Source organism: Salarias fasciatus, assembly GCF_902148845.1.
Source record: "Salarias fasciatus chromosome 7 unlocalized genomic scaffold, fSalaFa1.1 super_scaffold_4, whole genome shotgun sequence".
NCBI lineage: Eukaryota > Metazoa > Chordata > Actinopteri > Blenniiformes > Blenniidae > Salarias > Salarias fasciatus.
Genome location: NW_021941229.1, coordinates 8,255,473 through 8,279,941, shown reverse-complemented (window position 1 = coordinate 8,279,941; position 24,469 = coordinate 8,255,473). Strand labels below are relative to the sequence as shown.

The 24,469-nt window shown below is 45.9% G+C and overlaps 1 protein-coding gene across 1 annotated transcript in view; it reads left to right on the top strand.

Annotated features, from left to right (window-relative positions):
* Positions 1-1,878: 1,878 nt before the first annotated feature.
* Positions 1,879-24,469, top strand: part of vav2 (vav 2 guanine nucleotide exchange factor) — a 196,499-nt gene continuing 173,908 nt past the window's right edge. Inside the window, 1 exon segment of the mRNA XM_030084142.1 lies at positions 1,879-2,117. Coding sequence (XP_029940002.1) covers positions 1,914-2,117 — 204 coding nt within the window. The 5' untranslated portion in view covers positions 1,879-1,913.

The following is a 24,469-nucleotide window of genomic DNA, read 5'->3' as shown; positions in this document are numbered from 1 at the left end:
TATAGTGAAGGATTATTGAGCTTTAGAGTACAAACAAGTAAAAATCCTGTTATGATTTAGTGGATGTGAATTTGTTATGGTATGTTGGAGCACATGATAAAATTTTGTGTAATGTCATTTTAACGTAATCCCACATTTTCAACCAAGTAAGAGCTATTTCAGTCAAAACAAACGGGTAAACAGAACACAAAAGAACAGAAATAATGAATCCTAGAGAGAAATTGAGAAATTAAACACAAAAAATAGGACAGAAAATGTCAAATATAAAATTAGACAGCATAAAAATTGAATAAGTAGTGTTAAATTTTAATCTGTACAGACTTTACTGCAGCTTTTACAAGCATAAAAAGGTTTAAATTAACAGAAAGCACAGGAAAAAAATGACAAAAAGGAGTTTTATTTGGGGCAGAATTTGTCATAATTTCATAAATGCTCTCAACTTTTTACTGTGTATTCAGCGGTTCTCATTTTATTCAGTGCGGTTTGGAGAAAACGTGAAGAAATGAGGTGATTTGGCTGATCAAGGGTTAATAGTCCACTCCTGGTTGAGGTGCACTGAAACACAGCATCAGAGAGCTTTTCTTCCTCCTCCTCACATCTATTTGTAATTCCCTCTCCCCTTTGTAACAGTTACTGATTGACAAATTGGTGTTTTGTTCACGCCGGGGTGTTTTTGTTGTGGTGTCTTAGCGCGCTGCCTCCAGAGGGGGGCGCAGCGGCAGCTCCTCGCTTCTCCATGAAACTCAGATTCCTGCGAGTCTGAAGCCACTTTGGCAAAGTGTGGCCGCGCCGTAAGACTCCTCAACTTCACGCGGGATCATCGGCACGTGGGGGGGGCTCGTTCAGGCTCCCTGCAGGAGGGGAGGGGGGGTTTCGTCCACACGGGAGCCCCGAAACGCGGAGCCGAGCCCGGGCTCTGCCTCTGCCGCTGCCTCCGGGGTGTTTTTCCTCTCTCGGGTCGGTGATTTGGGACCCCGGCCGCTCAGACACGCATCTGAGAGGGGGAAACAACAGCGACGAGGAGGGACGCGGAGGACGGAAGAGAGGCAGGGGGGGAAAAAAAAAGCGCAGCAGGAAAGCCGGAGCTGTGCCGTGCGTGCGCGCGGCGGCAACAACACCGCGCCGGAGCTGTGCGTAAAAAGGCGCAAAACAAAAAGTCGCGGTTCCAGGATAAAACAGCGTTTCTCCGGGTTTCCTCCGGACATGTTCCCGCTGCCGGAGAGCCACGTTTGGACTGGACGGCAGACCGGAGCCTGATCTCTCTTCTTCACATCTATTCCTCTGAAGCTTCTCGGATCTGACTGGAACTACTTGTTTTTTATTTATTTATTTTATTTTTTTTGACGCGAAACGCAAATGCGGGAGGTGACTCCTGGCGTCTGGCTGAACATCTGAAGCGGCTCCACATCGCCCGGCGGAGGCTGAAACGCGAGACAGCGGCGGATCGGGTACATGACACACCGCTGCGCCCAGCTGTGTTGTCGTTCGCCGCTCACGCCTTCTGGATCGGGGGAAAAAAGTTTTTGAGAATGAAGAGGAGAAAATTCCCGTAGCACGCCTCAGCTCGCTGCTCCCCGCCGCCGCCGCCCGCCGAAGCGGACCAGACCCCGCGCTGCCGGGTTGTTGTTGTGGTTCCCCGAGGCTGACATGCGTCTGGATCGGGAGTCCTGAAGCGCCGCGACCCGCTGAGATTGAGCGAAAGTTGTGAAATCGGGAGTTTTATCGCGAGAGATCCAGACATCCGGAGCCCGGCTGGAGGTCGGCCGCTCGTGCGCCATAAAGCGCCGCGTTCCCCCCCGCTGGTGAACCAGATCCGAGGAGTTGCGGGTTGGGCTTTTTTTTTTCTTCTTCTTTAACAAGGATTGAGAGGAAGAAAGAGAGAGAGAGACAGGACGAGTCTCCAGGAGCCCGATATGGAGGAGTGGAGGCAATGCGGGCGGTGGTTGATAGACTGCAAGGTCCTGCCCCCCAACCACCGGGTCGTGTGGCCCTCAGCGGCCGTCTTCGACCTGGCACAGGCCCTGCGAGATGGGGTGCTGCTGTGCCAGATGTTGCACAACCTCTCCCCCGGTTCAGTGGACCTGAAGGAGATCAATTTCAGACCCCAGATGTCACAGGTGAGTCGGTCTGAGTGGGGAACTTCAGCCCAGCAGAAGATGGAGATTGATTCAGGCCTCAGGGCTGCACGCTGTGAGACTCTGTCCATGCCAATGTTTGAATGAGACCCAGTGGGGGAATGATTCTGCCTGTTGGGAAACCTTGATGTTTCTCTATATCATTTCTCCCTGCTGGATTTTTTTTTTTCCTTTTTCTGCTTGATCCTGTAGATTTTAACCTTCCTGTCACAACAAGCCCCCTTCCTGGCACTTTGCAGAGCTGTGATCACACAGATGCTCCCATACATGCAGCGATAGGCATGCCTTTTTTTTCTCTTCTTCTCACACATGCAGGTATTTTTGTTCTGACAGGTGAGGGGAGGAAGGAGCCGCAGACACCCTGACTGCTGTGACACCTCTGCTCGCAGGTGTTGCTTCCCCCCACCGGCTCCATATTATTCCCCATCCAGCCGTCTGTCCTTCGGGCGTCGCGGCATTTCAGTGAAACGGACTTGCATCTGACAACCGAAACAGCCTTCCATTCACTTTTAAAGGGTGTTAATTGGGTATCGTTCAGTCGGCCTGAATGTGAGTGGATGCGAGCCAAGATCACAATCTCATTAAGGAAGGGGAAGTAAAACATTCACACATCCTCGCTTGAGTTTTCTGCAGCGGCTTGAACTGTTTACGCTGCACTGAGTGGGCGTGGCAGCTTCTCAGAGATTTACTGAATAATAAAAGCTTCTGGATCGCTCGGACGTGCAAGTTTTAGTTGCTTTTCGCCACTCGGCTCTTTTGAAGATGTGCTCCGTGTGGCAGTGTCTGTTGGCAGAGAGCCAATGATTGTACCATCGGCGCTTAGGTTAGTCTGAAGTAGCCGCCACTTATTTGAGGAAGTTAACCATCAACTGACCATCTGTTGAGCTGTGAAATCCAAATATAGTTATCAGGAGTTCAAATCTGAAATCAAGCATGTTGGAATTTCCCCTTTTTAGAGGAATAGAAGCTTCTGAAGCCACAAACAAGGAAACAATCGTGTAAACTTCAGTATCACTGCTGCTGAATCTCCTTTCTTGAACTTTGAGGTACTTCAAGGTTATCCGAGTTGAAAAGTTTGATTAGGAACAGCCGTCAGGGGTGCGGCTGTAAACACAAGATGGATGAGAACGTATTTGTTGACTTGACGTCCCTGATAACAACTTTCGGCCTCATTTAAACAACGCTTTCAAGTGGGAAACTCAAAAGTCTGAGGACAGCGCTCCGAGCCACTCGAAACACTCGGTGTGTTTGAAGCTGCTCGCTCCGACTCCGTCCCACAACGTGCTTTCTGTGGTTAATCGGTATGAACGTGTGTGTGGTTGTGTGTTTGGAAGGAAGGTTGTTTGCTACGGCAATTTACTCCAATATTTTGTGTTTTACAATCTGTCAAGCTTGTGTTTACCGCTGATTCTATTTTAGGGCATCTCATTAAAAAAAACAACAACAAAACCAAAAACAGACTGGAGAATCAGAAGTGCTGAAGCGTTAGCTTGATTTCGGGACGCGTTCCCGCCGCGCTCCGTCTGTTTTTCAGTTTTAATCAGTCACGGAGGCGAGAACGGCAAACTAAAGTTTACTGTAAGTTCCTTGTGGGACGACTTCTCGGTATTTCACCCAAACAGAACATGTGCTTACACGGTGGTGAGATTAGAGGTTTGGATGCTGATTGTCGCGCTTCCACCTCCATAAAGCTCCGTCTTGTTTCCACAGCCAGCGTTGAGGAAGTGCCGGGTGCCACATGAAGTTTACGCGACCGCAGCGGCGGGGTGCAAGCGAGCTGCGGCAAAACACTTTTTATTGACTTTTATTCAGTCGGATGTCTGCCCCGGCGTACCGCAGGGCCTCCATCACCGGACGGCGGGAAGTCGGGGAGCCGGCGTGGCGAAGTGCGATCGCCCTCTGACAGCACATCTGTCTGATGGGCTTTGGCACACCTTCCGTGACCCGTTTCTGTCAGGTTAATGTGTGAAGCCGTGTGCGTTTAGTGTGTCTTCGTCTCCGTGCTGTCTGGCTCTGTCGCTTCTTTTGTCTTGACGATTCCACCAGAAATCACCTTGTTGACCCCGTCACATCTGAATCAGATAGATTACATGTTTGGAAGCTTTTCTTTCAAATAAACAGCAATCAAAGAAGTCAATGTTTAACAGTTGTTCTTTGATTGTTCCTGTTGCTTTGGCAAAATGGTCTCTTTACTTCCATCTGATTGATAAGTTTAACTGAAAGGAGTCATATTCAAGCAACATATTTTAGGACTCAGCATCATAGAAGAAGAAGATCTTAAGAATAAGAAAGGAAGAGGAAAGCAATTAGAGAGATTCTGCAATGATGTAATATTTTCCCTTTCCAGATATTTCAAATTAGTGCTTCATAAAGGACTAAAAGGAGACCTTCCAGTTTCTTGTGTTTTATAGATTGTTAGATTGATCATCTTGGGCATGAAATCATTTGTTGGACCAAACAAGCGCCTGGAAGCGTCTGCTGGACATGAGATCCTTTATATTTGGACATTTCATTCACCACCTGCTCAGACGCACAGAGAAAAGGATAATGAACGACGATAAATAAAAACAAGGCTGAGCTGCAGTCTTCGGTCTCCTTTCTTTGCCTGGTAACCAACAGTGGCCGTCGACTTATCAGCCCCTGACTTGATTACAAGGCGAGAGAGCGAGAGAGAGAGAGGTTTGGATGGCGTGCTTTGATCCGCCCACTAATCCCGCGCTCCCGTTCCCACTGAGCGAGGGTGGAAGGGGAGTCCTCGGTGACAAATTGGGTTAAACAAAATCCTGGCAGGCGAACAGTAGTGTGTGATTTATGATAAGGAAAAGGTCAGAGCGCGTGTGCTTTAACAGTCATAACACACAGTCGATGGCTTTTCCAAATGAAGAGCTGGTGGCGCTCGGCGATTAAAGTCTTTCTCCTTCACATGTCCACTCGATCTGATTGATTCTCTCAATGCTACATTTTTGTCTCTAAATGTGCCCAAACATTTAAAAAAGGAATCATCCTCACATGTAGGAGTAGGTGATTTCTGACCTGGCGAAGCGTTCAGTTTCTGTTGTGGATGGACTAGTGGCTTTTGCATTTTCGTTTTAGAAAAATTTTGCGTTTACACAGCAACAATTTGAAAACTATGTCTGAAATTTTGAAAATTTACCAAGCAAATAGGCAAAACTGTTTTCCCTCGTCATTGACATTATTGATTGGTCAGGTTAAACCTTACCCAGGCTTAATCTCAATGGGCTCCTACAAAGGTTCTAAGCTGAGTTTTTCCTGTTCTTTGACACTTTATCGCCTACATTTCCACTGTGAGTATTCCCCAACTTCTCAGGTGTCCTTTTCAGATGAATTGGCCCAGAAATTGTTGAAAGGTGTGAATGTTTCTGTCTCCCCCGACCCTCCAGAGCCAGATCCAGGCCCTGTCTTAATGGGATATACCTGTAGCAGGACACATTTCCTGCAGCTTCCTGGTTGTTTCACAGGTTTGAAGATGTCGAGGAGAGACGAAGGACTTACATATAGGAATGCATGGTGGTCAAAAACATGTATGTCAGCTGGTTTAAAGGAGAAATCTTCACTCATGATTTTTTCCTCCTCTTAGACATCTGTCGTACAGTCCATGAAGTGAGTTATATTGCAAAAGAAACACTGCGAGGGTGTGACCGTGTTTTGAAAGTTGTAATGAAAAGGAAACTAACAGCTGGTTTATTGGAGTGAAGTTTAAACAATGTTTGAGTCATTCAATTTAGAGGAGAACATTTCTTTTTCTTGGCGAAAACCCATTTTATTCTGCATTTTTATTCCAGAAAAAAAAACTTCTTGTGTTTACACAGCAACATGAACAGTGGAGAGTACACAGACATTCGCATGGCTAGACGACCAAGTTGGACTTCTGTTGACTCCCCTCCACTCGACTGAGTCATGGCGCTCAACTCTTGAGTTGTTGAATAGTAGCGAAAATCAACATATATTGGATAATTCTGACTCATCTTTGAAGCAGTTCTTCACATGTTGATTGAAACTGGAGTCCTTGAACTCGGTGATCTCCACAGACTGAGCATGAAAATATCCACTTCAAGAAAACAAGTGCTCAGTTTTCTTGGAAAATCTCTGAATTCAGTATCAATTATCCAGCATTAATTTAACTATGACCTGAAAGTTTGATTATTAGCTCCGTTAGAAAACAAAATCAGGATGGCTGAAATTAGGAAAGCAGAGCCTCTACTTTCAAATCAAAGCAAAATGCTTGTTTTGCTTTCAGTTTGTGAAGGATTTGTTTTTGTTTGACTCGGGCGGGAGTCATCAAAGTGCTGCAGTGACCACCCATCGACCACGTTTCTTTATTTTGTGGAGTGAATCTACCAACAGCAGAGACCTTGCCGTTCTGACCCTCTCTCCTGTGGTTAATTGTGTTTCTCCCATTTGCTCGCCGTTAGCTCAGGGTTGTAAACCGACGCTTAATGAGCAGCGGTGTTTGCAGACACTTTGGGAGCTCTAAAGAGTACGTCTTCAGAATCCGCCGCCTCGGGCTGCGTCTCCGAGACAAGACTGAGCCGCGCTCTCTGAAGCCTCCTGCTCTGAAGCAGGACTCTTTTTTTTTTTTTTTTTTTCACGTCTCATTCTCTTACTTTTTTTTCTCCCCCCCCTGTTAGTGAGGTAGTTGTGAATACCTGTGGGATGACTCAGACAGATGTGTGTGTGTGTGTGTGAGAGATGTTCCAGTACCTGCGTTCAGACTGAATCACTGCCGGCTGCGCCCGCAGAGCTCTCCTGAAGCTCCTCAGTACTCGGCGGGGCTCCTGATCCCACACAGAGCTCCGCTGCCTCCAGATCGCCGTAATTGAGGTTTTTTCTCCTCTTTGTCCGGCTCCCCTCAGAAATATTGGCGGCTGCTGGCAAGTAACGGCAGCCGCTTTCGATGAGCTGTTTTTGAATTCTGCTAACTGTGTAAACAAGGATTATCATGAAGAGTGCTCCTGGGCGTCAGATGTGGTTTTTATTCGGCAGCTATTGTTTTGATTCGAAGAAAAACTCCAACAGGACGAACTGAAGCATCAAAAATAGTCAAAACCGCGGCGAGAAAGCTAATTAAACAAGCTGATTCAGCATGAACCTGGAAAACTTTTGAAATATTTTATGTGAATGACTGATTATAAAATATGTCAAATATTGTAAAACACTCCTGTGAAAAGTACAAGAACATGGTCAGTCTTCCATCTCGCTGCTCCGCCGTGAGTCTTTCACCTTGAAGCGCATCGCGCCTGTTTTTAATCTGTTTCATATCCACAACCTGAATGGAAGTGGCCTGTGTGCGGACATATGGAGGCAGCGCTTCGCGGAACATGCTGCTCAAACTGCCCTCTAAGAAACCGAAACCCTGTGGAGCATGTGTGCGTTTGGCAGAGAGAAGCCTTGTTTTTGTCCACGTGTTGGCTAACTGGCTGATATTTCACACATTCTGCTGCTGCATATTGTGTTGAATTGTGCTACCGTTCAAATCCTCCAATGAATCGACTGTTTTTGGGCGCTTTACCACAAACAAGGGCCCTTTTTGTGTTGCGGACACAATGCAGATCACCGTCGTTTGTTTCCGTTAGTAGGGTAGCTTTGCCTGTCAGACTCCTCCAACCATTTGCTCTCAGCTATATCAGCTAAATTACATATTCTGAAACAGCTAAAACTCCATTGCTTCATCGACATTTAATACAAAGTCTTCGGGCTGCATGTCTGACACGCTTCTTCTTATCCCAACATATATTTTAATATTCAATGTACGCATTTTTTTCTTTTGTGTTTCATGCGTTCTCACCCACAATTGTTGTTTCTGTGCTCAGTCAACTGCGCACACACACACACACACACACACACACACACACACACACACACACACACATACACACACACACACACACACACTATACTATATCAGTGTGTGGTGTCTTGATTGCCTGTCATGAATCCCGAGTCCCGTGCAGCTGCATTGAAACCCCTTCCCGATCGCACCGCTTCCGCTCTGCGCCGGTCGCGGCCACGTGGTCACGGCACACGCTCCCTCTTCCTGTAGCACTGACAGGCCCATTTCTCAGCTCAGCAGGGTTTGGAAATGAGATCAGAGGCGGCGTGCGAGTTGAAAATCGGGCGCGTTAAACTCTCTCCGTTCTGACGTCTCTCTTTGCGGCCGGATTGGGGGGGGGGGGGGGGGAGTGGCTGTTACTGTAGACAGCCACCCGCCCCTGTCTCCCGGAGGGGTAATTTAATCTCACCGTCAGGTCTACTGTTGACCCCCCGCGACCCCTGCGCTCGCCGGATGCAGGTAATACTGCTAATGGAGCTCATTAGGGGAGCGTCCTGGGCTGAACAGCTGGGTCTGTGCCGCTGGAAGCTAATGGGATTGACAAGCAGAGAATGTGGCGAGACCGGAGTATTCTAACCTTTCTGAGTGAGGTAATCCCGCCTCTGAGGTCAGAAGGATCGGCCTTCGCCGAGACTCCTCATCTTGAGCTGGATTTTTCTGCAAACGCGAGACGTAAAACAGTCGCTCTGTGTGGTACGAACAGTTTTCTAAGTTCGTTACTGTTTCATAAACATGTTTCACTGCACAGTGTTGACCTCCACTGAAGGAGAGGCCACATCTATTGACATGGGACTGGTTCCATCATGCATATCGCAGCCACATCGACGTTACAACGTCACGAGCTGGACGCTACAGTTCCTGCCTAACTTCTATTTATTTGTCTCAGTTGAGAAAAGCAATATTTTTTCATGAGATGATATAAAGTCTACCATCTGCAAACTCTTCAGATGTGCAGTCAGTAAATTAAATGATCGTTTTAGAACCAATTTTAGCAGATTAAGCATTCCTGTCCTGAACAGAAGCTCTCTGTAATGAAATGTCTGGACATTGTGTTGGGCTGAAGAGCTGCCAGGCTTTCGCCACACATTTTGTCACTCCTCGGCTCTGCAGCATTCATTAACCCCGTCCTGACTCATTGAGCCTTTGGCTGTGAGGGTAACCCTCGCCGGAGGTCTGGGCTGCAGCTGCAAAATAGAAAGACACAAGACCAAGGAAAAAAAGAGAGTTGTTGTATTCCTGCTTCACATGAGGTGAGAACCGTGCATGTTCTGTAACAAAAGAATTGTCCCAGAATCAGATGTTATTCAGCATTATTCCCCGTGTGTGTCATGTAACCCTGTTTTTGGAGCGATATTGTCTCATTTGCACAATAGATGGATATAATTAGCCCAATGATGCCCAAAGGTTTGCAAATGGGATCTAACTTGTTGCAAAATAAAACAAAATTAAATGAAGATTTCGTTCATCTTGTGGGACAGGCGTCCCATCAGGTGAGATTGCGTTGGGTGGTGAAGAGCTGCATTTCCCGAGGCTGCTGGGAATTCAGCATCCTGTCCAAGGTGGTTTTGTAAGACCACCGGAGGACGGAGAAGTTTTAATATCCACCCAGTGTTAAATAAAGCAGAATTCTCATTGAAACAGAATTGAAATTCATGCTTCCTCATGCTTCAGTCTAGTGGTTTATCTGTACAGATACCTCCCGTCAAAGTAAATGTTCAACTTCACATACAAATATGGCGATTTATATACAGGCTACCGTTCTGGACTTGAACCAGCATGAGGATGTTTTTAGTAGCAGGAACATAATAAACCTAGAAAAGGTTTGTGTTGATAGTTATCTAACCAAGCTGGCAGGACACAGTGGAACGGTCACATTCAGAGGATAAAAACCCAGAAATATAGCAGACAAGAGATTTGATCATGATGAATCAAACAGGAAAGTCCTCGTTTGGAATTAAACATCTTTCATAAAGCGGCCATCCAGGTTTTCGCGTTGTCATTTTCCACTTATACCCCGAATACATGACAACACTGACAAGTAAAAACAACAAAATATTTAACTAAAAATATTTAGTTGATAGTTGAGCTGTTGCAGCTTTTTATTCTAATGTTATTTATTTTGTTGGATATGAATACTGAAAAACATCTAAAAAATGTTCTGTACATCAACAAAACCCTTCACTGAACATCACTGTTGTATTTAAAAAAAAAAAAAAAAAATCTTTAAGCAGTCAGTAAAGCAAACGTTTGAATTTGTTGGCAGTGATCACGAACACATGATTTATTACCTTATTTTCTTTAAGAGAATCAGCTGAACTGGTTTTAAACACCTGCTTCAGGCTCTTTACTCAACAAAAGGGTTTGAGCTTGCTACTTATTAACAGGATAGATCTGACTATCTGAATGAGCGGGACGTGGTAAAAGCAGCAGTGCTGCAGCGTTTTACTGTGTCCTTAAGTTCTTGTACAGTGGAGCAGTTAAATAAATGCCGTTGTTGATAAGGGTCATTGTTCTGCTGTATGTGCAATGAGGAAAGAGCTCAGAGAAAGAAACCTGGGAGCTACCTCCCGTTCAAACACGGTGATTTATTCCTGGTTTTCTGTCCTCGGTGACTGTCTGCCATGTGCGGACACAAGTACAGTGTGTAACGCCGAACCACAGCGACCACAAGCAATTTTAGACACAACAGAAATACTCACACATCCTCTCAGGAGAATAAGTGATTACTAAAAAAAACATGCCAATCCACATGTCAGGGTCGAGCGTTTGATTTGTCATCGAGGCTGAAGAGCCAGAGACGTGCGCTCCGCCTTAAATGCACGTTTCTCTGCGCAGCGTCATCCTTTCCGACGGACTGTGAAGGTCCAGCTGGTCTGCTTCCAGAGGCAGGCTGCGAGCGCCGGGGTGTGACAGCTCGAGTGGAGAGGCTGCGGCAGAACAATCAGGGGTGGAGCATGTTGATTTTCAAAAGGCCCCCAAAAATCAGCCGAGGAACGGGACGGATGGTGTGATTCAGGAGGTTACGGATAAATGAAGCCTTGTGGGGGGAAGGGAGTCTTGTGACTTCTGTGTTTTTATTTGACAGCTAATGTACTGCAGCACGGGCCGTGAAGAGGTATTATTTTCTCAAACCTGGAATGAGCACTAATGCCGAATTCTGTCTGTACGTGTTGGAATTTGCTGCTTTGTGTCATTTTTGAGATATTTTTGAGCAGAAAGCATCCTGTCAGTCCAGAACATCAATTAGTGGTACGCTGCTGTACAGGAGAAAAGCTTCATCCCACCACCAAACTACTCAATTTTACCACAGCTAGCTAACATTTGAACGAAGTTATCTTCTATTTAATTGTTCTTGTCAGGATTTCTTCACAGACCTTAGGAGAATATCCTGCTGGGGAAAGACATTTCCCTGACCTCCTTTCTCATGCTATTATGCAGCTCGGAGGGCCTCGCCCCACACTTTGAATACACCTGTGGTTCTGGAACAGTTGGAGGAAACTTTGATCATGATTTGGACCGCAGATATTTTAATTCCCTGTTCCAGAGGGAAGCATAGTACCAGATAATTTCATGAAAATTGGAGAACGTGATAAAGAGCTACCTGAGTTTCTGTATAATCTTCTTAATAAAAAATGATAATTTCCAACTTATAATGCATTCAGTTTGGCACATTTCAATGAAGTCAGTACGAGACAGTTGTTTCCTCATGGTGCTTAACCACCACTCTCAATCCGCTACGTCATGGCGTTCTTCCATTGATTTTCTCTCAGCGCTCAAGAATGATTCAGGATTTCTTTGCAGAAAACCAGCGCTGTGCATTTGATCAGCGGCCGTGCTCTCCGCCTCTCGCCTGTGCCGAGTCTCCTGCGTCTTTCCGCGTTCCTCGGGGAGAGCTTTTAGTTGGAAATGTGAGTGGTGTGCTTACGCGGGGAACTCCCGGGTTGACCTAATCTTTCAAACAGAGAGGGAGAGTGTAAGTGATGTCGCGCAGAGGCAGATTGGAGCGGCTCCAGTCGAGAGCGTTCCGGCGCTGAGTGAGGAGAGTGTTTTTGTGTCAGATGGTGAAATTACCCAAAATTCTCACATCTGTGGGAAACGTCCCGTTGAGACTTGGACGGCGCTCTGTTCGCCTCCTTCTAGTAATTACCTTACCTAACTAAACTCGGGGGACGCGTTACGCTCTGAGGAAACGGGTCCTCCATGACAACTCGCCTGCCAGCTCCACCGTTCTGCGAGAGCCGGACAAAGAGATCAGGGCGCCTTATGGACGCCGTCTGATTTCTAAAGAGGCTCCATCTGCAGAGCGGTTGTTGGGGGTGATTAACACGGGCATGCAGTGGAATGGCGCCTGGATCTTTCCACAGCCAGCCACGCTCTGCTGGGCGCCGTCCAGAAATCCAGAAAGAGGAGGCCACAGTTCCTCCTTTTGTAGCGGCGATCCAGATGGCCCCGTCAGTCCCCTGCAGTTCCCCTCAAATCAGACCGCGGACGACTTTCTTATTCTTTCCCAGTGTTGCTTAAAATTTATTTACCCTCTTGAGGTGTTAATCAGTTTTGTTTCCCGGGCCTCTGACTGACGTCTGTCTTCGTCGACGGCTGGCGGCGTCGGCGTTGTTGTCTCGGGGTCCTGCTGTTGCCGGGAGTCTAATTTGAGCTGCTGCTTCAGTGGGCGACTGATTGTGGCTGTTTCCTGCGGTGGGGAACAGATTAGGATCTGGGATTGGGGAGAGGAACAATAGTACCTCCCCCTCTGTGGACACTTCCAACCCCAGCTGTAAACACACTAATGCATTAGCAACCTTCTGGGTGGCAAGATAAAATTAACAGCGTCATATTTTTCTCTATCTCTTTGCCAAAGGAAAGGGATAATATGCCCCCCTGTGATGCATTGCCTGGTGGCAGCTGAGTACAGGAGTGTTTCTATATTGCACCAGCCTCAGGTTTCTCCCTATTTTTTGTAAGCCTTTGGCTCATAGAATCGGCTCGAAAAAGCGCCAATATCCCATTACTGACGTGTATTGATCATATCACATAATTGGCTGCGGAATAGGAAGGGCACAAAGGTAGGGTTACAGCGCTCGAGTGTGTCCCGTAAAGAGCCGGCGAGTATTGATCCTCTCCACGGTTCAGCCTCTTGTTAATCATGCAAACAAAGTGGAACAGTGTGTTGTGGCTTACAGAGGGCGGAAGAGATTATTTCCTCATGCTCCACCTTTAGCTCCCGCTCTGTGACTTGTAATTTAAACCATTTCCAATTGCAGCGCTGCTTTTGTTACCGTATCCTTCAAAGAGGCTCGTCTTTCATTTGTGCTTGTTTTTTAAATAGATATTCAGGTCATCCTTCACCTTTTTTTGACTCAGAGTTGGAGGAAATACAATGGCTTCCGTGGGTGAGGGTACAGTTAGATACAGAGGGAAGTGGACCACGGCTGCTTACACATTGTATTTTTATTGCATTTGTCATGTGATGCCGTATCTGCATGTTTGTGAAGCTGTGAACGTCGTGCCTTTGCTGCTCTCGTCTAATTAAAGCAGTGAAAAATCGCAGCAGATCAGCCTCCTCCGTCCAACTAATCATCTCGTCTCTCCAGCGCTAATAAACTACACAGTATGAACTCGGGCCGCGCGAATCCAATTTTGGAACTGGAATTAATCCAGTTTCCCACATATGAAATTAATCACATGCGCGATTACGGGCTTAAAGAAACAAATCTCATAATGTGATGCAGGGAAGAAGGAAGCGCCTCAGTGGCCCGTCTGCTTCCAGGATCATCGTCAAGGACGGGAGCGAGGCGGAGCGTGGTCAGATGGGACCGGACCCAGGCTCCAGAACCGCCTCGTCCGTCTCCGCCACGCATTCATTTGTATTCTGGAGCTTTTCGAACGCCAGCCTTCCGAGTCTTTAAACGGCTGCCATTAATTATGTGAAATGAGCTGCCATTTTGCATACTAATGTCGCTCTTAACAAAAAGCCAGGGAAAGTTGCTTTTCAGCTGTTATCGGCCTCGGAAGTTATCTTGCTTGATTTGTGGCAGTTTGAGAAATCCTTTGTGTTGGGTGTGAGAAAGAACTTTTGAGAAAAGGGGAAAGTGAAGAAAGACTCTTTGCGGCGCTGACACACATTCCTCGGTCTGAAGTGTGTATTTGTAGATGAATTTGTATTTAGTCTGCTGTCATGTATTCCCTGGACGGTGTTTGATTCTGGTTTTATGCAAGAGCAACATTTTGCTTTTTTTGATGATTTAAAGAATGAAAAGTCTCCATTTGGTGTCGTGGCGTTGTTCCATGACGACTGAGATGAGTTGATCATGGATTTTGTTTATTGAATTTGCATGTTTGCTCCAGTCTCTCTTATTCCTCCTGCCAGTTTAGAAATGGTCTTTTTCATCGCTCAGCCCCGATCGACTATCTGTGTGTCGTCCCGTCCCGTTTGATTGATGACATTTCTCAAAAACCAATTTCTCATAAGTGCCAGCTGGAAAGCGGAGCCAGGTGAGCATCCTCGATCCCATCCACGGAAAGCTGCGTCGCTTTGGCGTTCGCATAATGAGAGCGACCGTGTGTGAAGAGAAGAAAACCAAACAATTTAGAATTAATGGTTAAAGCTCCCTGGGAAAAGAAAGAAAGGGGGGAAAAATACAGGTGGAAGGTGGCAGCAGAAAGAATGTGATTGAGAGAGAAAGCTTTTAGCCGCTTTCTCTTGTGAAATTGAGCGTGTCGCTCACACTGACGTCTGGAGCTCATCTGGTTCTCGGCAACTTATCTTCCATTAGCGGAGGAAGATTTACCTTAACTGCACAAGTGACAACAAGCAGGATTTACACACACTCTGCTTGCTGCTTTAGCAAAACCTGCCCTTCAGTCTGAACCAGAACAGATTTGTATGCTTCTCTTTCAGGCGTTTTGTATCCGACTCTCGTGCCCACACACGTTCGATTGTAAACGTATTTCCCTATTAGCCTTGGCTAATGTTCCTGAAACCACACGGATTTCTTATCGTTGTTGTCTTTGGAGCCGATCCACTAATCGCCTGCCGGTGAACCTTGATCAGATGCTCGGATAGTTTACATATAGCTCAACCTGATCGCAGCACCTTGAACCAGCCTGCTCCAGTCTGAATCAAACCACATGGAATAGTTAGCCATTGTTAGCTACTTTTTTTTACTTGAAACACTGTGCAAACGGGGCCTGAAACATTTTGCACACTTAGGTGCCTTTGAGCGAAACACCTTTCTCTGGTGTTTAGCTGGTAATCATCTTCTTTCTAAATCTATTGAACAGACGGAACAATAAGCGACTGATTAAATCTCCAATCAATAAAGGAAGCCAGTGACGCATAAAGCTTCACATTCCGCTGGTAAAATGGTCGGGATGGCAGAGTTTGTTGCGCCAGAACAAAATGTATTGGTGGAGGGAAAAAATATCTGGGTGAAGAAGATACTGCCTCAGTATGAATGTTAAATATCAAAGTTTGCATTCTGATGTGATTCAGTGTGCAGACTCAGAACTTCAAAGCGGAAAAGAAAATCAAGTTAGAAACTGAGAAATATGCAAAAATGGGTCATATCAGAGGTGAATATTGATGGTAGGCATCCAGCGTGAACGGTTTAAAATCAGTGACTTTACAGCGTCATTTTAAAGCCTTCATATCACAGACTGATGAACCCTGGTCGGTCGGGTTGCACACAATTGCATTGCACACACAATCCAAGCTGCCAAGTCAGAGTGCATCTGCTGATTTCCCAAAGAAAGACTCATTTATTGCTGCTTTAGTAAAGTAATAAGTCGGATGTTCCGCGTTTCTTTTCCCTGAACTGTGCTCATAAAGTTATTCCTCTTCCTTGTTCACCACTGAACTGTACAAACACGTCTGCCTGAATCGTGTCTTTGAGGTCAGACGTGAAAACTGATTTCTTTTGACAGTGTTTTGTAAATGCATGAATTAATTATTCACCACAGATGGTTACAAAAAAAAAAAAAATATTGTAACAGGTTTTATTGTGTTAATTTTCAGGTCGACAGTAGAAAGTGAAATCTGCTCCAGTTGTTCTGGAACTCCTCTCTGATGTGTAATATTTATTTTAAAACGTTTCACAAAGGAATTTCAGTCAAACAATGGTACATTCCTGTCAGGGGCAATCGGCGGCAATGCGACTGATTCATCTTTCTGGGTTTGTTTAGTTTTCTCCTTCCTTTTTTTTTTTTTTTTCCTGGCGACCACTTCCCACTTCCTGCTTTGCATTGAAGCGCTCGGCGGGCGAGAGAAAGAGTTGTGTAATTCCCCCCCCTCCTCCTCCTCCTCCTCCTCCTCCACTTAGCCAGACAACAAGAAACATCTGGATGGAGAACAGAGGGTTCAGAACGCACCCATCCCCGCCTTTGGACCGGTCCAACAATGCTTGGCCCGGGCTCGCTCGGAGTCTGGACACCCCGGCAGCGATCCCACCGAACCCCACGCAGGCATTCTGAGCACGACGGAGAGCACGCGGGTGTTGCTCCATTGTCTTGTGCAGAGCGTTTCTCTCAGAGACGGGTAGAAGGTGTTACTTTGCTCTCTACATTTCCATTATGGCACCTTCGATATCTTTAGGTTATCTGTTTTCACACTCATTTTCACATCTCCAGAGATGACTCACTTTAGGAAAAAAAAAAAAAAAAATAGAAATTGCACAGTTGGGTTGGTATCTTCGTCTGATCACGATCGCTACTGTGTTCAGTAGCTTCTGCTGAGTTCCAGGTTTTTTTTTGGAAAGAGAGCTTCCTGAAGTTCGGTCTTGCAGGCATTTTCCACATCATTGATCCCATGTGAGAATGCCACGCAGGTGCTCCAGCCAGAATTAGAGCTGCGGGATGAAAACGGGCAAACTTCTGCTTTTACAAGACTTTTCTATTTGCCTTCTCGGTCAAGCGTGTCTTCTTCAGTTTCTGCAGTTTCCTGCCCGTGTTTGCGCGCAGGATTTGCTGGCACGGGCCGGCCCATCTGCCACAGCGAGACATGATGGTTCAATGCTTCTCTGCACATTCGCACAATCTGCTGAACATATCTGCTTTGTTATCGAGACGGGAGGGCTGTGGTGACTAATCACAGCTTATTATGGCAGCTCGAGCTGAAACACACATTTTGAAAACATGTTTCGTTAACAGCAACTGGATGGAGTGGATTCAAATAAAACATTTTGGTTTTCAGAAGAGCCAAAGTCAAAATTTAGAATGCTTTTCCTACAGTTTTTGTATCAAAATTTAGAGCTGAATTAGTGTATGTTTTATTTATTCACTCCTGAGCACGTCTTTACGTCACAGCACAGAGTGGTTTGGATTGCAGGGTTTGTAATTTCCACTGTTCAGAACTATTCCGGCACCGAAACATGATCGACTATCACATAGCATTCAATCTCTTGAGAAGCCGAAGCATTAACTCGGCCTGTATTTCCAATTACATTAAAGGATTTCATACTTGGATTCAAGTGGTGGAAGTACAGCGAGATTGAATTCATCTGCTGTCTGATTGGATGTCGTTGATGTTCAGTTTTTGATTCTATGCTTGAATGACAGAAAAATTTCACGGCTATTGAGAAACTCCACAAGGCATGAAAGTCCTCACCATCTCTCTGCAGTATTGTGTTTCTTTGTATTCACACGGTGAAACTGGGTCTTTGCGTCCCTTGTGTGCTCCACCATATATTCACGAACTCCGCTTCAAGGTTTCCATCCTCGTGATAAATATCTTTACCATCAGTGAAAGCCGTTGCCGCTGTCCCAATCTCCCCCGTCGACTACATCCAGGCGGGTTTCCACTTTCCCGGCCAACGTTTCGCTCAGGGGCTGAACGTACGTCGAACCCGACCTGCTCATTTTTGCCGCCCTTCGGCCGAGTGCTTTCATCCCTCCGTTGTTCTCCCAGTATGACTTGACCTTGACAGTGGAGTATGGTGGTGGAGGGTGGGTGGGGGGTGAGTGTTGGATCGTGTTTTCCCCCTGACCACAACCCTCAGATAGGTTTCTGCAATGATGAACTACACTGCTGGTGACATTCATCTTTCCTCCACGCATCGCCTGCTCTCGGCGAACCTCCGCCCAGACCTGCTCTCTCCACATCGTCTTTGTTCCACTTTTAGACGGAGAGAAAAGAAAACGGTCGTATTATGAAGCAGAAGGCTTTTTGTTCAAGTGCATATTTCTGAATCCGGTTGATACGCGTCGTTGAATGATGAATTTTTCGAGGACTGGCGATGAGAACGATGGAGACTGAGTGATGTGACCTTCAGTCTATATCGCAGCATTCATGGAGTATCACTTCAGCAGCCATTCATCACATTTTGTTTAGAAAAACACTCAGTTCATCATATTCTATATCGTACAGCGGTTTAGGTCAGTAGAAGGACATCTATCAATTGCTAACTCAGTTATTCATTTTAAAAAATACAATACCTGAATGCAATCCATTCTCTTTTACATGTAGGTATTATTAATTAATATTCTGAGAGTATACATGTACTTGTGCACAAGTCCCTGCTGGTAAATGAACTCAACGGTTCAGTTTATCAAAGTTTAGCCTTCTATAATGTATATACATTCATTTTATTTGTCTTCTGCAGCCCTGATTTGTATAATAATTTCATGTTTGTCATGTTTATCCATCTCCTCTTGGCAGTCTCCAGTATTCTTGAGGAGGGAAGATTGAGGCTTGTAGCCCATGTTGATGTGCCTCATTAGCATCGTGCTCCCAGTTAGTCCAAACAGCCGATTGGCTTTGGAAACGGTGCGCAGACATATTGCGTCTCTTAGGTATTTAATTGTCTTTAAATGTCAGCCGGAGTGATGACACTGTTGGGAGATCATTACAGGGCTCGCTGGCTTAAACGGGCTCACTTCTAACCAGACAGCTCAATGGCGCTGGTGGGTGACTGGCTGTTTGACTGGCAGGACTGATGTGTTCCTCCTCCCCCCGCCTCCTGCTGGAATTTAATTTCTGTAATCATGGAGGCAACCTTTTCGAAATCCACCTCGTCGTCAAACCCCGCCGTGATTGATAACTTCAGATCTGCCGCGGGCTTCTGGCTGTCTCTCACAGTTTGGTAGAGTAGTAGTCAGCAAAACATCCGAGCGCTGCAGCGAGCGAGACCTGTTGTTTACCGCGGCTGCTGTCGAGGAGAATCAGCACGCGCGTTGGTCTCCATTTTCATTAATGATAGGCTTGATTAGCTGATTATTTAATTATGTCGTTAAGAACACCGGAGCGTGTCGTGCTTTGGCGCATTATCAGCTAATTTACATGAGTCTGTTATTTATATGTACATGGACCACTCGACCAAAGAAATGGTGTTATCAACTAGAAATTCTGTGTGTGTGTGTAAGACAGAGTGGCTTTCATAACCTTGACTTCCAGTCAAGGCTTTGCCTCAGGCGAGGCTTTGATTTTGTTAAATAATTTGAATAAAATGGATGCTTCACCTTTTTAAAGTAAAATTATAAAGAAGATATTCAGTGGTTGATTTCGATTCCTGAGAATATTTAGTGTGTAAAGCTGGACTGATGTGGTTGGCTTCATGGTTGTTAGTTACATAAACGGCATTGGAGTTTTGTTTCAGGATGTAAAACTTTAAAATAATTCTGTCACCAGTGACGCCTGTGGCAGTGGAGGCCAAGAGCTTAGAGAAAACTTTTAAAATGTATAAAATGATGCTGGAAATTCATCCTTCACATCAAATCACAGTGCTATTTGTGTTTCCCGCAATATAAATTTGTGGCGTTGCCCTCTTCACCCAGAGCGGCCTTGTTTTTGAAGTGCCTGCTCGCCGCTCTGCCGGCTCTGTGGCGCTGCGACTCTCAGCTGCAAACATCGCTGCTGAGCTTTTTCTTCACATTACATTTTATGCCTTCAACCTGCCAGCTTGCAATAAGCTAATGGATGCTCCCGTCGCCTCATCTGTAAACGTTAACATATCTAAAACGGATCCAGAAAAACTGGAGCGTGAGATGATTTTATCTGGTGTTTAAAAATGAAGGGTTTCTCCAGTGAAAATGGGACAAACTGCAGCCTTGTGTCTTTAAGAAGGGAGATTATGATATATAGAGTTTTAGTTTAGGCTGACCTTTGACTGTCAACACACTCATCTCCAAGATCAGGTGAGTCATAAGTGGGAGTGAAGGTTTTTGACGGGTAACCTCCTCATCGATGAGCTCCATGAAAGCAGACAGCTGGATGTGAGAGGCCCCCGGCCCCTTCGCACCCTGCTGGCGCTCCTGTCGTCTCCGCTTCCCTCTCCATTAATTAAACCGGGCCTGGCTCCCATCACCGGCCAGCCAGGGAAAAACCACTGAAATATTCAAGTTGAGTACAAGTACATTACCTCTGGTTAAGGACATCTGAGAGAATATTCAAACATTTAAAAGGTTTCTCCTATGTACCCCCTTCCAAATGTAAAAGTGCGGTTTGAAACTCCGAAGACTTGCGCTTCTTCGTTCTGCGGATAAAGGAGAGTCGACGAACCAGTGGCTCAGAATGTAATGATTTAATTTTCACTTACTCACTCATTGCTTTGAATGATAATTGCTTGTTTTACCTTGATCACCATGGCAGGCATCATCATCATCTGCTGATTCACGATTAGAAACAATAACTCCTCCAAACCAATGTTCTGGAGTGAAGAGAATCGCTCCAGTGCATCCGGCAGCATCAGCTCCTCACAGCGCCGTGAGTTTCATCAAGGACACGAGCCGAAAGCATCGCTTTGCTCAGGAAGTACAACGCACCGTGAGAAACACAAATTCTTTAGATCCGCTGCAACCTTGAAGTGCTTCTTCCTAATTGGTACCGGATCCGCCGGGCTCCCGTCAAACGAACGCGGTTCTGCGCAGAACTTCACAAGTGCAATCAAACGCACTCGAATAAAGGAACACATTTTCCGTTTTCTCATCTACTTAATGACAGGTTGCTAACGCCTCAGGACAAACGGGAGCACGGTAATGAGAAAAACAATAGGATGTCTTGCTCCGCCGAGGAAGCCCAGGATTCCCCGCCATTTGTTTTATACAGACTTTTAACGATGCGCTTGATTAATTGGCCATTTTGTTTTAATGCTGTTTTAAGAGCTTGTTCGACTGCAACGCCCCGGGCGAAAGAACCAGCTTCAAACTTTCTTCCAGCGTCTTCGGGGATGAGTCCGCACCGCCGTGTTTTGGACAGCTGCGTCCCCAAACAGTCGATCGAGCCGCGAACGGACGAGAAACCTGCGTCCTGCAGCGGCTTCTTTCCTCACTGTAGCATCTGCTTCCTGAATTATTCAGCTGCCTGGGAACATTAGGCCCATTTCTGGTTTGCACAGCGGCAATCGCAACTGTCATTACAGCTGCCTGAGACTTGTTATTGGAGTTTGAAAATGGCCGAGAAAGGAGCTTTATTAATCACCCACACACTATATCCGTGGTTTATTGTCCAGTTGTGTGCAGTGAGTGTGCGGCTGTTGAAAATCTGTCATTGTCCGACGGAGGCACGTTGACATTGTACAAAGTCGAAAAACTTTGGGATAAACTGACAACAGGCTTGAAGATGTTGGGGAGAAATGGGTTGTGATCCCTCATCGCACATCTTGATGTATTTGCTTTCTCCTTTTGCACCTGGAGCTTCAAACCAGCTCCCCACAGACCCCAGAACCAATTTGTAACTCAAACTCAGAGCGAGCCGCAGCCTGTCAGACGGGAAAAGTGAAACTGTGCTCAAACGCTGACAGAGACATGCATCTGTCTGGAGGATTTTTGGTTTTCTTTAAGACGTGGGTTGTTCATCTACAGAAGTGTTTGGCAAGTTTTTTGATAATATGAAGTAGGTGTAAACGTTGGTTGACCAATCAAGATGAGATTAAGCTGCACGTGACTCCTGAATTAACGTGTTTCACACCCCTGATCAAAGAGTCTTGTGTAAAAAAAAAACATTTTAACCTTTTAACAACATATTGTGACCCATTTTGATTAAAAAAAGAAAAAAAGAATTAAAAAGCATGTGCGGCATCAGAGTCCGGGAACACCGTGTGCTTTGAGATCTGTTGGAGGTTTATCATCAAACAATTTCAAAACCGTTGCTGTCAGCATTTTGGATTTCATATACAGGCCAGTTGAATGATTTGCAGCCATAAATGACTTCAATAAAGCCGTAAACCACCTCTTGACTTTGAACGTTTACTACCGGGAATATTCAGTGCTGAGTGTGTACAGTGTGCACGGCGCATTCACGTGCAGGGTTCAGTTTTCCTCTTTGCAATTCCCCCCGTTTTGCACCCCCGCTGTGTTAAAAGGAAGATGGTTAATTTTTCAAGGGCGCTGCGCAGGTCGGCGGGACATGCCCGTTTTAAGTCGTCTTCACTCGACGGGTATCGGAGAAAGTTAACGTGCGGAGCAAACATCTTGCGTAACACTTCAGACTCGGTTGCGCTCACACCTGAAAGCATGTGACACAGAAGGACGACTTGTCATTTCAGGGGAGTATTAACAGCCGTTGGGCTTCACCACAGTTCACCACGTTCTGCTCTTTGGTGCCTTGTTTCAGCCAAACTTCAGCCCCGAGCGAATCATTAAGCGTGTGGCGCTCGTCTGGTTTGCGTTTCCATCTCGCTTTGCCAGTCCGGTGCTCTCGTGTGAAAGATCCGACTGTTGATTTGGTGAATATCAAAGCCATCTGTTGGCGTTTACTTCCTCCTCGGGACGTCCCCCGGATGCGTCCTGTGCTTGCTGGTTCGTTGAGGCGCACGTATAAAAGCCAGACCCGGTGCTCCAATTAGATTAAGGCGACAGGACAATGGGCGCTCTCACACGTCTGACGGAGCAGTGATGGATGCTGGGAGGAGACAGCCGTGCCCTGCTCGGCCATGCGCGCAGAGGGTCGTGCACGTAGGCAAATTTTACATGCTTGGTGCCATCTGTAAATCTCAACTGCTGTTAACAGGTGGAGCTGGATTTTAACCCCTTCCTTGGCAGCTCTTCCATATTGACAGATTTGCTTTTAAAACCCTATTTCCATGGAAACTCGCTGCTGCCCTGAAAGACTGGCAGGAAATAATATAACAATATGCTGCTCTGCATGTTTTAGAAGTTTCTCAGCTAAATCACATCTGATTATATTAAGCGGCTTGATATTAGGGCTTCAGACCTTGACCATGCGGCGATCATTAGGTTTGGTGTTGAAGCAGGAAACCACTTCAGACATGTTGGATGAGGGCCCTTTATACCCCAGAGTGGCTGTCCCGGCTCAATAACGCACAATATCGATGTAAAATTAACTTTCAGTGTAATCAGTAATGTGAATCCCTTTGAGCGGACTGCAGTCTACTGAGAAACATAACCTGTGAACAGGTTATCACAGGCAGGTGTTTATTATGAAAAGAAGAAACCAACCTGTGTCCTTCTCTGAAACTCCTTGAAAAGAACTGAGGGCGAAGTAGAAAAGTGTCAATTATTGATTCGATTCAATGGGAATCGAAAGTACTGCCACCTTCAGACTTCAAAGAAACGGTTCATTTACTTTAGTATCAGCCTATAATTCAAAAGGGAATACATTAGTACATGTGGCACATATGACCTGCACATCTGTGGAGGCACTGCTGAAGGTCAACAGTGCTCAAAAGCTCCCGGGCACTGAAAGAGACCATTGACAGACATCTGCATTTACAGTAACAGAGAGCCTTCTTTGAATGGGTTTAACTGCTGATGATTAATTAAACTCCGTTTTATTCCCATTTTGAACGTTAGCCTTCCACCTGTGCTGGATGGCGAATTTTTCTCGAAGTTTAGACCTAAATCCAATAGTTTTCTTTCAACTCCGCAACTTTCGAACCACACCTCATTCATCCTTCAGCGTCAGCCTTTTCCCACAGTACGCCCACTCACATTTACCAGCCATTCCTCTCCCGGTCATCTGCATGCGTTGCCGCTTCGTGATGGATCGTTCCCCGGCGCGAAGCTAACGCGGTGATCGGTGGCTGCCGGCGGGAACAGGCAAAGCGAGCGAGCCGATCCTGACGCCGCCCGACGCCAAAATTGATCGGGATGCCCGAGCGAGGTGGGCCCGGCTCAGAATTTAATGAATAATTTACATGTGGATGATGACTCGGCAGTCGTAGCTCTGGAAATACATACAGCCGCAAGCTCATATTGTTTTGTTTCGGGGGTGGATTGTCGGGAACGATTGGCGAGTATCGCTGACTTTGGGTTTTTGTTCTGTAAAAGGACAGACATGTTTCTCAAGTGTGCCATGTTGTTCCTTCACAACCACGACAACATTTTAATCCAAAATGGAAAACAAGAGATTTTATCTCTTTGAACTTTGACAACCGGATGTTTTCTCCAGCCAGCAGAAGTGTTATTTATCTTCTCGGGGCCAGATGCTGGAAAAGCATCCATGTGTTGTTTCCTGTTTCGCATCCAAAAATAAATCACAAGGTCCCATAATATCTGTTCATGCTCATTGCACGAGCCAAGAAAAGGAAAATTA